Source organism: Solanum lycopersicum, chromosome 9 (genome assembly GCF_036512215.1).
Source record: "Solanum lycopersicum chromosome 9, SLM_r2.1".
Classification (NCBI taxonomy): domain Eukaryota; kingdom Viridiplantae; phylum Streptophyta; class Magnoliopsida; order Solanales; family Solanaceae; genus Solanum; species Solanum lycopersicum.
In genome coordinates, this window is record NC_090808.1 from 54180449 (window position 1) to 54196636 (window position 16188).

General features: G+C 36.0%; 1 protein-coding gene and 1 long non-coding RNA gene across 2 annotated transcripts; both read left to right on the forward strand.

The window, feature by feature from the left end:
• The first annotated feature begins 4886 nt into the window (after positions 1–4886).
• LOC138338584 (uncharacterized) lies at positions 4887–5569 on the forward strand. Its single transcript, XM_069289561.1, has 2 exons — positions 4887–5125; positions 5230–5569. Exons 1-2 carry the CDS (start codon positions 4887–4889, stop codon positions 5567–5569), a joined length of 579 nt encoding a protein of 192 aa, XP_069145662.1.
• Positions 5570–9997: 4428 nt separating this feature from the next.
• LOC138338323 (uncharacterized) lies at positions 9998–12093 on the forward strand. Its single transcript, XR_011211768.1, has 2 exons — positions 9998–10255; positions 11829–12093. It is a non-coding gene; the product is annotated as an uncharacterized lncRNA (long non-coding RNA).
• Positions 12094–16188: the final 4095 nt, after the last annotated feature.

The window sequence follows — 16188 nt, forward strand, 5'->3', positions numbered from 1 at the left end:
AATACATGGAACTGGATTAATCTAACGGTTATCATCCTTACGATCCGAATGGACTCTTTGATTGTCCTCTCCTTCGTTGATGATCACGCTTCTGTTGAAAGTTAAATGTAACTATTATGCAACAAAAACAGAGCACCAAAAATATTTACATGTATTACATCCAGGCAAAGAAAAGAGAAGCAGTTTAATGAACAATAACATGTGATTCGAGACATTTATACAAATGATGAGAGTAGCTGAAAAGGTTTTTGAAAAAGGATAATGAAACTTCATGACCGTTGCAGAAGAGAAGTCAACACCAACTATAGATTGTTACAGCGATCGGGCATTTCAGAATAATTAAATTAGGGTAGTCAACAAATTAAATTTATAATAAATTAATATGAAACTAATATTTTTAATAAATTAATATATAAATAATATTGTAGGGTTAAAATGGTAAATCAACTTTGATGTTAGGAGGTTCATGCTTATAATAATATATGATTTTAATGAACGTTAAGAGGGTCATGGGCTTAGCAACACCACCATCTCTTAGCATATAATCAAACAAACAAAATAGACCAGGAGGAGGACATAAACCTATCCTTCAATCCTAATAAGGCTTATCAACTTGACCCTAAAATCTATTGAAAGAAATCTAGAATAATGTACCTAGAAGAAAGGACTCCTTTCAGTACATATAAACTAGGATATCATAAATAAGGGAGACTCTTCCCTTAATAGAAAAAAGAGCCTAACCAAAAACTAACCTCTTCCTAGAAGTTGTATCTATAGTATATATCTTAAGGGATGAAGTTGTACAAAACGGAAATGAACAAATGATAACTTGTCCCAGGATACTGATCATCCATCTTCCAGGGCTGTTATTTTTTTATCCTTCTCAACTTTTTCCTTTGAAGCATTTCATGCATTCTATAATTTTCAGCATTAGAATTTACTGTGCTACCAATTTCACCTAGAATATAATGTTAAAATACATCAAAACTAATATCAATTTCTCCATGACTAGTCCACACACTGTATTCTTTTTGAAACCCATCGATAGAGATGAAGCTCAACATCATCTGGTTTTTCATTATTCATACATTCACATTTACTACAAGGACACTTAATCACACCATTACGTTGAAAATGTTCTAGTGTCTTTGCATACTCCACAAAAGCAGTGACACCTTCTAAACATTTAGATCTTAGCCCCATTCAACCAAAATTAGTTTATACATCCTACTACGGTCCATCTACACAAATATTACAAAATTTGACTTTGTAAAACATTAAATTTAAGTAGTAAATTACAATCCTAGAAATCAAATTGTATCATTGTATCTATGTCTTTTATCTTAAGTTCATTAGCTATACAACTACTTTAACCAAATTTTCATGAATTTGGCATTATTCTGTAAATTTCTTTTACGATATATGTTAGTCCAACCAGTTGCTATTAACTATTCTTAAAAGTTATTGCCATCCAAAGATTGGTGTTATTCTAACTGCTAATTTTGATTTTTTATAACACCCACGAAATCCATGACCTGTAATAGAGCCCAATATGTTGCGTAATAATAATTTTAGACCTAAATAAGTATAAACAACTTGTTTGAGAAGTACTGGATCCATAGGATTAAAGAGAAGTCTTAACGTCCGGAAACTAGCGAAATTCAACTATGTTGACGTCCCTATGTTTGGTGAAGGTTTCGGAGGGTCATATGAAGTCTAATACTTGTAAAACGACTTTGGTTAGGTAGAGTTTAGTATAGAGAGTATAAACGTCCGAAAAAAGCACCCCAAGGACCTCCATAAGGGTCTTGGGGAGGACCCGAAGTTGGGCGAGCAAGCTGCCAAGGCAGCTTGCGAGCAAGCAGATTCTGGTGGCTGCTGCGGGTCGTGCCGCCATCATGTGGGAATATGGAGTTGGCCTCTCAACTCGGGGATGACACGTACCGTACTGCCTCATCTCAAAATTCAAAAATAATTGTGGAATTAGCCTCGCTACGCGCACCTACTTCCAAGTTATCGTAAAAGTCGTATTTTGGTGTTTTGACTTCACAAATAAACCCATTTAAGTAAGGGGTCTTTTGATAATTTAATGGATGAATATATAATGTATTAGGGTCAGTTTTAGATCCATTCTAACACAAAAATCAAGTTTCACAAGTTGAAATAAAAAATCACTCTCTCTCTCTCTTTCCCAAATTCTCTCTTCCTCCAAAACTTCATTGAAGATCAATAGAGCTCCAAAAAGAAGATCAAGCCTTCAAGTTTTCCAACCCAATTTTGTAGATCTCTCGTCAATAAGGTATGGTTTCTTTCACTCTTGGGCTTCCATTCCCCAAGAGGTCCTTCAAAAGATGATTTCTAAATCTTCCAAAACAAATATTTTTCTCCTCACATTGATCTTCTTTCTAAAATGAAATTGTGAGTTAATTGTGATGAGTTATGATGAATTAATGTTGTTTAAGTATGAATTGATGGTCAGTTGATGAATTCCTATGAGTTTTCCCTTGACCCATGTCTTTTCTCCAAATCCCTAATTTCTTGGATTGATTAAGATGAATGGTTGAGGGTGATGAACATGTCACTTGTTTACTTTGATTTTAGTTTTGTTACTACTTCATGAATTGACGCAGTTGCATATGTTGGTTGTGAATTCTTGGGTGTTGAAGGGTGAAGTCCCATGAAGGCCAATGAGGTATGATATTGATTCTCCTTTGATCTCAATTATGCAAGGTGAAATCTGCTTATGTGATAATGATGTTATAACTAATTGTGATGTTGGTGACAAGGATCCCTCATGCCTAACCCTATATTTATGAATTAGCTATGAAGTATGTAATTATGTTATGTGATCAGTATATGAGAGAATGTAGTTTCTCATGAGCATAATGTTGTGTCTAAATTGAAAGGATAGTTTGAACATGTGATCACTATGAGCTATTATGATAAGAGGTTTACCTAAGGGTCTAGAAGAGACTAATGTGAACTTATACGATGTAATAAGATGATTACTAAAGGGAATAAATGCTTAGCACTTAAAGGGCATGTAAATGAGATAGAGGTCTCACATTAGTAAGTTTGATCTCTCACATGGGTTTCCTCATGTTAGTAAGTCCGGATTTCCTAATTATGTGTTGTCTTATGAGATGGAAACCTCCAGTTAGTAATTCAAGGTTTATAGCATTTATCTCCTTGACCCTTAACTATATGCCAACATAGTACTCTAGCTTAGTAGATCCACCTAGATAGATACGTACGAATGGTTGTAACTTAGGCAAGTGTTAACCCTCTCTTTTTGGTCTGGGAGTTGAACATCGGGTTCCATGTATCTCACATGGTCTCGTGTAGGTTATTGCACTTCTTTTCCTAACGTAAAAGTAAAAGAATAAGTTATGTCAACTCTTATTAGGGTTGTGCTGGGTAAGGGAGGGTATGAGACTTCTCTTACTCATTGCACATGTGGGGTCCTAAGGGATGGTCCTAGTAGTGTTCTTTTATGATTATATTATGATTATGATTATGGTTATGTTAATAAGATATGATTAAGTATTGATGTATACGCATGTTATGAAAGAGTGTTGTAAGTATAAAATGGGTTGCTTAATGTGATATTTAGCCTTGGATAGGATCACGGGGTTCTATCTTTGGCATTGCACAAGTATTGCTTGGGTGATCTACATGTTGGGTTGCTATTATGTCGAATTGACTTATTTTGCTTTTTATATATGCATATTAAGATAAATTGATAGAAAGTTTGAGTAATTTGTCCTTTTCTCATGCATTGATGATTTTATGCATAGGAGCCCTACTTAGTACATGTGGTTTGTACTAACCCATATTTTCTCCCCTTTTCCCAAACATTTTAGGTTCAGGCCCTTAAGGAGATTTGTGGTTATTGAAGAAGAGGACTTGACTCTTTCCTAAGTCAATTGGTGAGTCCTCTTGAGTTCCGAGGATAAAGCCACTCATTAAGACTTATTGTTTTGTCTATGTTTTGAGACAATTATTTCATTTTCATGTTGAGACTTTCCTTGTAGCCTATATGGCATATTGTAATAGACAAAAGGTTATGCCCAAACCATTGTGATTCATTCTTTGGATGGTTTAATGTGAGACACAGTATTATACCAAATTCCTATATGTTGTGTGTTGTTTTTGTGAGAAGCCTATGTATGCTTCCTATCTAGAGGTCTATGTAAACTTCGTGCTATATAAGCAAAAAAATTTAATTTTTCCGTATTTTCTTACCTATAATGTGATATGAAGAACGCTAAGGGCTTGTATTAGTCCTCTTAGAGGACGCCGACTCAGTAACGACTAGGGTGTACTTTGGATCGTTACAAACTTGGTATCAGAGCATTAGGGTAAAGTAAATCCTAGGATTGATGTCTAACTAAACCATGTCTATGTAGGGTCTTATTCATAATTCTGAAGCGCACCACACTTATGAATGAGAGACTATGTGATGCTTAGGAACTTTCACTCTCTTGTTAGTCCTTGGTTGTGCCTAAGAGTCATAACTCTATTTAATCCTTTCTTCAAACACTTTTATTGTCTTATAGTCAATGAATAAAAGGAGGAACAATGCTTGAAGGGATGGAGAGGAGAATTTGCATGAGGTAACTCCCCATCAAGATCCTCAAAACCCTCAAGTTCCTATTAAAGAAGGGGATATGTCTAATGTTCAGATAAGGTCGGCCATTCATAGCTTGACTCAATGTTGTCTACCCAAGTTGCTAGGGATACAAGGGTGCAAGTGAACCCCAATGCTAACACCAACCTTCAAGGATAAGGAATTTCACAAGGATGAATCCCCCTAGTTTCTTTGGTTGTAAGGTGGGGGAGGACCTCTAAGGGTTCATTTATGGAATGTTCAAAGTCTTGATGATATGGGTGTTTCTTCTCAAGAAAAGGGGGAACTAGCTGCCTACCAACTGAAAGATGTAGCTCAAATTTTGTATGAGCAATGGAAGGATGTGAGGCCGGTTATAGAAGGCCAAATTACTTGGGGAGCTTTCAAAATGACTTTCCTTTATAGGTTATTTCCCTTGGAACTAAGGGAGAGGAAAATGCAAGAATTCATCAACCTTCGTCAAGGGGGTATGAGCGTGAAAGATTATAGCCTCAAGTTCACTCAACTATCCATGCACGCTTGACTATGGTTGCGGATTCTAGAGCCAAGATGAATAAATTTGTTATGGGAATATCTGATCTTGTGTTTAATGAGTGTAGGTCAGATATTTTGATTCCTAGCATGGACATCTCTCTCCTCATGGTTCATGCCGAACAAGTTGAGGAGCAAAAACTTAAGCAAGTTGGTAGGGAGTTGAAGAAGGTAAGACCCAAAGATGAGAATTCTTCCAAGGCTAAGTTTGAGGTACAAGACAAACCAAGGTTCAAAGGGAGGTTTTCCAATCAAGGCCCTTCTAATTCCCCAAGGGTCAACAAGAGTAAGGTGCCTACTCCTAAGCCCCAAGAGGGGAAAGGTGGAAGATCTTATGTTGAGAAGCCTCTTTGTGGAAAATGTGATAAGAGACATGATGGTAAGTGCTTAGTTGGCACGGATAATTGATATGGTTGTGGAAAGAGTGGTCACATGATAAGAGATTGCCTATGATGAAGTCTCAAGGAAGGGAAAATGCTCAAGCTCAAGCAAGTGCCCTAAATCTGGATGTTCCTAAGAACAACCACTTCTGTGCTTTCCAATCCCGAAGTAATCAAGAGAGCTCACCGGACGTAGTCACCGGTATGTTAAATTTATTTTTCTTTATGCTTTGTTGAATCCGGGAGCTACGTTGTCATTTGTGACCCCTCTTGTAGCCATGAAGTTGATATACTAACTGATATATTAGATGAACCTTTTTTGGTTTGTACCCCGGTTGGTGCTTCCGTGGTGGTTGATAGTCTATAAAGGTTAAACTATTTCCTTACCCTATAGAGTTACATTAGTTGACTTGATAGAACTTCATATGCTAGATTTTGATGTCATATTTGGAATGGATTAGTTGCATGCTTGCTTTGCTTCTATTGATTGTAGGACAAGGGTAGTAAAATTTCAAATTCCAAATAAACCCGTTTTTGAGTGGAAGGGAAGGAACTCAAATCCTAGAGGTAAGATCATTTCATGTCTAAAAGCTTGCAAGTTGATTGCAAAGGGTTGTCTTTACCACATAGTGAGAGTTAGGGATCTTGAATCCGAGGTCCCTCCAATAGAGTCGGTACCCATAGTGAGGGTATTTCCAGAAGTATTTCCGATGATCTTCTCGAAGTTCTTCCCGAATGGGAGATTGATTTCGGCATATACTCATTGCCGGATACGCAACCTATTTCAATCCCTCCTTATCGGATGGCTCTGGCCGAATTAAAGAGCTAAAGGCTCAACTCAAAGGTGTGTTAGATAAGGGCTTTATTCAATCGAGCATATCGCCATGGGGTGCTCCGGTGTTGTTTGTAAAGAAGAGGTCATTCAATTAAACAAAGTCACTATAAAGTATAAGTACCCGCTCCCTATGATTGATGACTTGTTTGATCAACTCCAAGTAGAGAGTTACTTTTCGAAAATCGACTTGATGTTGGGTTATCATCAACTTAGGGTGAGCTAAGTTGATGTTCAAAAATGGCATTCCGAACAAGATATGGTCATTTTGAATTCCTCGTGATGTCATTTGGTCTAACTAATTCCCCGGAGGCTTTCATGGACCTCATCAATCGAGTTATTAGAAAGTATCTTGATTTGTTTGTGATTGCTTTATTTATGATATGTTAATATACTAAGGAGTGAGGATGATCATATGGATCATTTGAGAATAGTTTTGCAAGTTCTCAAAGATAACCAACTTTTTGCTAAATTTAGTAAATGTGAATTTTGGTTGAGATCGGTATCTTTCCTTGGTCACATTGTCTCTAGTGAAGGGGTATAGGTTGATCCAAGGAAGACTGAAGTGGTCAAAAGTTGTCCTAGACCTTTAAGTCCTGCATACATTTGGAGTTTTCTAGGGTTGGCCGGTTACTATATGAGGTTTGTTGAGGGATTTTTGTCTACCGCATATCCATTAACAGAATTAACCCAAAAGAAGTCAAAGTTTGAATGGTCAAATTCTTGTGAGAACAACTTCCAATTACCAAAAGATAGACTCACCTGTGCTCCAGTATTGACCTTATCGGATGGTACCGATGGGTTTGTGGTTTATTGTGATGTATCCCGAGTGGGTCTAGGATGTGTGCTCATGCAAAATGTCAAAGTCATAGCATATGCCTCTAGACAACTCAATCCACATGAGAAGAATTATCTAACACATAACCTTGAGCTTGCGGCCGTGGTATTTGTTCTTATGATTTGGTGACACTATGTATATGGGGTGCATGTTGACGTGTTTACAAAACCTAAGAGTCTAGAATACGTGTCTCATGTGGTTTATGAGAAGAAAGAATTGGTGAAGGTTTTTCATCGGTTGGTACAGTTGGGTGTCCGATTAGAAGAATCTTCAAAAGGAGTTTTATGGTTCGTCACAACTCCGAGTCGTCTTTGGTGGTGGATATGAAATCTAAGCAACGACTTGATCCCTATTGATGGAATTGAAGAAGTTGATCTTTATAAAGAATAATGAATTATTCTCCCAAGGGGAGGATGGGGTATTAGGTACCAAGGAATGTTATGTGTTCCGAATGTAGATGGTTTAAGAGAAGATCATGGAATAGGCTCATGGCACCTGATATTCCATTCACCTGAAGACCACCAAGATATATCATGATTTGCGTAATATTTATTGGTGGAATGGAATGAAAAGAGGGATAGAAAATTTTGTGTCTAGATGCTCGAATTGCCAACAAGTCAAAGCCGAGCATCAATTGCCGAGAGGTATTACAAAAAATATTGATATTCCCATTTGGAAGTGTGAAGATGTCAACATGGACTTCGTGGTAGGTTTACCTCGTACCTATCGACAACATGACTCAATATGGGTCATAGTGGATAGATTGACCAAGTCAACCCACTTCCTTCCCGTAAAGGTTTCTTACTCGGCGAAGGAATATTGAAAATTGGATGTTAAGGAAATCGTGAAGTTGCATGGGTCCCCTTGTCCATCATATCGGATAAGAGAACTCAATTCACTTCATATTTTTGAAAATCTTTCTAAGATGGACTTGGTACGCAAATAAAGCTTAGCACCGCTTTCAACCCTCAAAAGAATGGACAAGTGGAGCACACTATTCAAAATCTCAAAGATATGTTGAGGGCTTGCATGATTGATTTCAAGGGCAATTGGGATGATCACCTACCACTAATCGAGTTATCCTACAACAATAGCTACCATGCAAATATCGATATGGCACTTTTTGAAGCGCTTTATGGTACAAAATGTTGGTCCCCGATTGGATTGTTTGAAGTGGGTGTGTTTGCTCTTTTTGGTCCTGAGTTAGTGTATGAATTAATGGAGAAATTTTGACTGATAAGGGAGAGGTTTAAATTGGCTTTTAGTCTGCAAAAGTTTTATGCCGACAATATAAAGAGAGACCTTGAATTCAAAGTATGAGATTGGGTCTATTTGAAAATATCACCCATGAAATGGGTGATGAGATTTGGAAAGAAGGGGAAACTTAGTCCCCGTTATGTGGGCCCATATGAAATTTTTTAGCGAGTTGGGAGTGTTGCATATGAGTTGAGGTTGCAAATGAGTTGTCCATGATTTATCCAGTGTTCCATGTTTCTATGCTTAGAAGTGCATAGGTGATCCGGTTTCCATTCTTCCTCTAGAAGGTTTAGGGGTAAAAGAGGACCTTTCTTATGAAGAGGTCCCGGTTTAGATCTTGGATCGTCCAGTTAAGAAATCGAGGAATAAGGAGGTTGCCTCTGTAAAAGTTCTATGGAGGAACGACCTTGTTGAGGGCGCAACATGGGAGGCCGAGGTCGACATGAAGTCCCGCTATCCTCATCTTTTTCCCCTTACTCCTAGTCAAGATTGAGGTTAGTAGTTCCTCATATGGCTATTATGAATAATATTGTTCTTATCATACTTTTCTAAACATATGCGCATATTATAGTAGAAATTCATGCTTAATTTGAGTTCTTTTCTTTCCATGAAAAATATTTATTATGTTGGCTTTCACTTAAGTGTGTTGTGTGCTATAAGAACTCATGGAAGATTATAATGAGAATGTTTTATGTGGTTTGATAAGAAATCAGCATGTCCACTTTTCATTTTCATATTGAGCTCATATTGAAATGGAGAAGGTAGTACCTCCTTAAGCTATACGAAAAGTTGAGCTTTTGTTATGATATGTGTGGATTAAGTTCCTATTTGTTTATGCCATGTTTCATGTTGAAGGGAGTTGAAATGTCCTCCTATGATCAGTGACTCATTATGATTTTGGTTGTGATTAGCTGCTAGTCTTGAATCCTTTTTTTTCCCAATAGAAGGTTTAAGGTGTCATTCGGGGACGAATGTTCCTAAGTGGGGGATAATGTAACACCCCATAAATTCTTGACCTATAATATATCCCAATAGTTGAGTAATAATGATTTTATACCTAAATAAGAATAATCAACTTGTTCTAGAAGTATTGAAGCCATAGGATTAAACAAAAGTCTTAACGTCCGCAAACTAGCGAAATTCAACTATGTTGACGTCCCTATGTTTGGTGAAGGTTTTAAAGGGTCATATGAATTACAAAACTTATAAAAAATACTTTGTTTAGGTAGAGTGTAGTATATAGAGTCTAAAGGTTCGAAAAAAAAACACCCAAAGGACCACTGGAAGGGTTCTTGGGGAGGACCCGAAGTTGGGCGAGCAAGCTGCCAAGGCAGCTTGCGTGCAGGCAGATTCTGGTGGCTGCTGCGCGTCGTGCAGCCATCACGTGGGAATATGGAGCTGTAGTCTCGGAGAGGGGATGACACGGATCCTACTGCCTCAGCTCAAGATTCAAAAATAAATTGTGGAGTTAGCCTCGCGACGCGCACCTACTTCCCAGATATCGTAAAAGTCATATTTTGGGTGTTTTGACTTCACAAATAAACACATTTAAGTGAGGCATATTTTGGATAATTTAATGGGTGAATATATAATGTATTAAGTTAGTTTTAGGTCCATTCAAACACAAAAATCAAGTCCCACAAGTTGAAATAAAAAATCACTATCTCTCTCTCTCTCTCCGAAATTCTCTCTTCCTCCAAAACTCCATTAACGACCAATAGAGCTCCAAGATGAAGACCAAGCCTTCAATTTTTTCAACCCAATTTCGGCGGTACCTCATCAATAAGGTATTTTTTCTCTCACGCTTGGGATTCCTTTCCCCAAGAGGTCCTTCAAAAGATGATCTTTAAATCTTCCAAAACAAGGGTTTTTCTCCTCACATAGGTCTTCTTTCTAAAATGAAATTGTGAGTTAATTGTGATGAATTAATGTTGTTTAGGTATGAATTAATGGTCAATTGATGAATTGTATGATTTTTCCCTTGATCCATGTCTTTTTCCCAAATCCCTAATTTCTTGGATTGATGAAGGTGAATTGTTGAGGGTGATGAACATGTCCCTTGTTTACATTGATTTTAGTTATTTTAATACTTCATCAAATGCTCCATTTGCATATGTTGGTTGTGAATTCTTGGGTGTTTATGGGTGAAGTCCCATGAAGGGCAATGAGGTATAATCTTGATTCTTTTTTGATCTTAATTATGCAAGGTGAAATATATTTATGTGATAATGATGCTATAGCTAATTGTGTTGTTGTGATGTTGGTGACAAGGATACCTCATCCATAACCCTAGATCTATGAATTTTCTATGAAGTATGTAATCATGTTATGAAGTGATCATTATATGATTGAATGTAGTTTCTCATGATTATGATGTTGTGTCTAAAGTGAAACCATAGTTCTCATTTGTGATTACCTATGAGCTATTATGATAAGAGGTTTACCTAAGGGTCTAGAAGAGACTAATGTGAGCTTATATGATGTAATAAGATGATACTAAATGGAATAAATTCTTAGCACCGAAAGTGTATGTAAATGAGATGAAGGTCTCACGTTAGTTAATTTGATCTCTCGCATGGGTTTCCTCACGTTAGTAAGTCTGAATTCCCAAATTATGCGTTGTCTCGTGAGATGGAAACCTCCACGTTAGTAAGTCAAGGTTTCTAGCAACAATCTCCTTGACCCTTAACTATGTGCCCACATAGGACACTATCTTTGTGGATCCACCTAGATAGCTACGTACGAATGGTTGCACCTTAGGCAAGTGTTAACCCTCTCTTTTCGGTGTGGGGGTAGAAAACCGGATTTCATGTAGCTTACATAGTCTCATGTCAGTTATTACACTTCTTTCCCTGACGTAAAAGTAAAAGAATAAGTTAAGTATGTGAACTCTAATTAGGGTTGTCTTGAAGGCTTCTACATATGGTAATGGAGGGTATGAGACTTCTCTTACTCATTGCACATGTAGGCTCATAAGGGATGGTCCTAGTAGTGTTCTTTTATGATTATGGTTATTCTAATAAGATATGAGTAATTATTGATGTATAAGCATGTTATCTAAGTATGCTGTAAGTATGAAGTGGGTTGCTCAATGTGATGTTTAGCTTTGGATGGGATTATGGGGTTGTATCTTTGGCATTGCATTAATATTGCTTGAGTGATCTACATGTTGGGTTGCTATTATGTCGATTTGACTTATTTTGCTTCTTATATATGCATGTTAAGATAAATTGATAGAAATCATGGTTTTGAGTAATTTGTCCTTTTCTCGTGTATTGGTGATTTTGTGGATAGGAGCCATACATAGTAAATGTGGTTTGTACTAACCCATATTTTCTCCCTTTCTCCCAAACAATTTAGGTTCGGGCCATTGAGGAGATTGTGGTTATTGAATAAGAAGACTTGGTTCTTTCCTAACTCAATTGGTGAGTCCTCATGAGTTTCGAAGATAAAGACACTCATCAAGCCTTATTGGTTTTGTCTATGTTTTGAGACAATTATTCCATTCTCATGTTGAGACTTTCATGTACCCTATATGTTATATTGTAATAGACTAAGGGCTATGCCCAAACCATTGTGATTCATTCTTTAGATTGTTTAATGTGAGACAAAGTATTAAACTAAATTCCTATATGTTGTGTGTTGTTTATGCAAGAAGCCTATGTATGCTTCCTATGTAGAGGTCTATGTAAACCTCCTTGCTATATTAGCAAAAATTTTAATTTTTTCCGTACTTTCTTGCCTATAATTTGCTATAACGAACGCTAAGGGCTTGTCTTAGTCCTCGTAGAGGTCGATGATGCCGGTATGGGTCGTGACATTTTTCTCCTCCAGGTTTTCACCTATGTTGTTGTATTTACTATTTGTGTGTGCATTCAAGTTCCTTAACTTTTGTAAGTATGGTTGTCGTAGTTTATATTCTTTCATTTGCATATCTTTTTATTTATTCGTTATTATTAGATTCATCTATTAACTTAGCTCGATTTTCTGCATTTATTTTGCTCATGTCCCCTGTAACGTTATGTAAAACTGTTATATCTAAGAAAACTTACCATGTTTAAAAAGATTCACATCTTCATATTACCATTAGTTGTGAAATGGATACTTTAAAAATATAGGCTATTAGATCACTCTAAGTGGAAACGTTCGGAACAAAAATGTTCCTTAAGTAACAATTCTCATTCCTTTTTTTTCTACTCCGTTTGGAATATTCTTAAGAGTCTGAACAATAGGCTTATTATTCACATAAGTAGCATGCAATTATCCTCTCCATTTGTTCCATACCTCATTCAACCATCCAAATATATGATGACAATGATCATTAAGTAAACACTCTCAAATATATTCTACAATAATTAATATGTGAGTTTAAATAATAGAGGAGAGTGAACATTGTGCATCTACTATACAAAAAGTATGTACAAAATTGATCAAGAAAAAGATGTGCAATAATGGTTAATTGTTACTTAATTAATGGATGCCCACATGTGGTCCAACCTCTGTTGGTTAATGTCACTCCATGATGATATTCCCAGTGGACACATATTATTGTTACAAATTATTTTTCCTAAGTACCTCGAGGAAAAATGGTATTTTTTCCCAATCATTGGATTATTGTAAGTGTTGCTTGTTAGGTTGTGGATCCTGATTAATATTGGATGTACTGACAAATTTTAAGCTGCAATATTTATTCTCCATTTATTCTCTGTAACCTAAAATACTCTGAATTATTAATATATATACCCACCGCCGTGGAAGTTTACTCAAGGATTGTTACCACGAAAGATTGATTTTTCTCTTTCGATCTCTAGATCTCTCGTCTCTTTCTCTCTAAAATTCTGGTATTCTACATTAATCAAGTGTGTGTGTGTGTGGATTCGATCCTAACATTACTTTCAGCTTCTTTTCAGCTTCAACTGACTCAACTCTTTACATTTGTTCTCCCTCGTACTGTTTCTATCTTTCTAATATTAGATGATCCTATAGTTATATAATTTAGTTAGAAATGTAGCAATAAAACTTAGTTGGACAGATTGATAGTGCATGGATTTGTAAATTGTCATACCTGTTTCAGTTGTTTGGGAGGCTTGCAAAACTTGATCAGTAGACAAAGGGATTTGGTTTGCGTGTTTTTTTCTCAGGGACCAGGGTATTCTTATCGATGATAGAAATTCATGACAAGATTTCACATTATTTTCATAAACTCCTAGAGATGAGGAGAAAGATCTAGGTGTTTGCTCCCGCCCCTTTCCTATTGCATCTGAACCAAGAAATCATATTATAAAAACGTTGGCATATATTTTCTCTTTTATATAGAATAAAAGATCCAACAGATCTTTAAAAACATACTTGTTTCAACTTCATTGGTGCATTGCTTTACTTGATTAGTAAATGAAGGAAAGGGAGTATGAACTTGACTAGAAGACATGGTGGAGCTTTAATCTCCATCACCTCGTCCATTACCAATAGCACCTGAAAGATTACACATTACAAGTAGAGTTATGTTATAAGCAGCGGTTGTAGTAAACTTGCCATAGTAGAAAGATTACAGAAAATTGGGATATTAGTAGGCCTCTCAAAAGATTTGACATTAAATTCAAATTTCAACCTCATGGACGTGGCAGATGGATGAAATGAAGTATTAATTTCCATAAACTCTTTCTCAAGGCCTAAAAATTGAGGCTACCAAGAAACAAGGAAAACATTTTCTAGTACATGGTGAAAGGGATGGATGTTGGCGTTGTTACAAGGTAAAATCATTGCTTGAGGATGCAGGCCAGAAGGTCACTGCCCTTGATTTAGCAGCCTCTGGCATTGATTTGAGGAAATTAGAGCAACTTAACACACTTCATGAATCTCTTCCACGAGAAGAGAAAGTCATACTAGTGGGGCATAATCTTGGTGGTATGAATTTGTGACTTGTTATGGAAAAATACCCACAAAAGATGTATGTTGTTGTTTTCTTAGCTGCCTTCAGCCTGATTCTATTCACATCTCCTCCTATGGTTTGAAACAGGTGACTATAATATACTACTAAATCCTTCCGTTTATAAGAGAATGACCTAGTTATTTATTTTTTTTATATATGGTAATTAGTAGACAAGTAAAAATGGATAAAATGAGTTTTAATTATGCTGTTCTTGCCCTTTAGATCTGCCATTGTGCATATATAGTTACATCAGAGAAGCACATATATATTTTAGGTAATAGATACAGCTTGACTTCAGTTCAATCAATCAATAATTTTAAGAAATGACAACAATAATTTAAGTAACATAAATAGTGTCATTTCAGTTTCTATATAAGGGAAAATTACCATTCGATGTGATGTGCTGAGTACTTATTTCAACTTCTTTGATGTATTGCTTAACTAGATCATTAGATTGAAAAAGTAAACTTTCAGCTGGATCTTTTGCTTTCTATGTCAACGATTTAATCCCTCGTCCTCTTCCAATTTCCCCATGCGCAATGAGTATCTGATAATACTCTTCATAATTGATCCATCCTCATTTTCAGTTTTCATATTAAACCTGCAAAAAGAGGCAAAAATATAAAAATTATAAGGAAACTTTATATCTAGTAAACTCAAGAATAGAATAAAGTCACTAGTAAACCGAAGGGAAAAATCAAAGTAATCAAGAATAGAAGTTTTTACAAGTTAGTTATTATCAAGAATCAAAAGGAGAAATGAATCTCCCCCCCCCCTCCTAAAGAAGAATCATGTGTGAACATGTAGTATTTAAATAAATCATGTCTATCAGTTCATAAAAGATACTTCACCTCATCAGTTGTTTTTCGTTTCTTTTGAAAAGGACCTTCTACATCAACTACAACATGATCATCATTCGTTTGTTTCCCCATCTCATAGAAATCACGAGGTTAAGTCTACCTCATTACATGTCAACCTTTGTTTTAATTATCATTAGCATAAAACACTTGAGATGCTTGACTCGCTAAAATAAAAGACTCATTTGTTTTCAAAAGTCTAGTCGGGTTCACACTCACAAAGTTATACTCATCTCTTTTAAATCCTTTTATTTTTTCATATGCATCAAACCATTTACACCAAAACTAAATCAGTCTTCTATTCATAGTAATCAACATTCTCACTATCTTTATCATTCTCGCCAACTACAACAACACCACAATTTTGAGTCTTTAACATTTGATCATGATCTTCTACATGAAATCTATGCACATCAACAATGAAGACATTAGAATGTGTTGAATATTTTGTAGGACCACGTGAAAGTAAGAGAAGATCATTCATAAGCCGACTATTATTCGTTTTATGCAATTGTGCAACCCAGAAACAAGATCAAATTTAATACATCACAATGTTTAGTAAAAATTTAAAATCTCAAATATTTTATTTATGTATTTCTCACCCTATCTTTAAACCATTCAATAAATTCGCAGTCCCATTTTGCATCTGACAAATGTTGAGAAGTATCTATATGATTTTGTGCAAACTCTCTATAAAATTGAGGTTAACCACAAATTTAATGGAGAAACGATATCAGTATAAAGGAAATTAAAAACAATAAGATGATAGAACAGAACTCTCCTACTCAAGATATGTAGGACTTCATCACCAATTCTTCATAAGGATGCTTGTTCAAATTCATTAGCTTCAAGCTCAGATGGATCTTTAGCTCCCAAATTTTGTCCAGGTTGACAAAATATAGATAAAGTCCCATTTGATGTTTTTAAGCCGCCA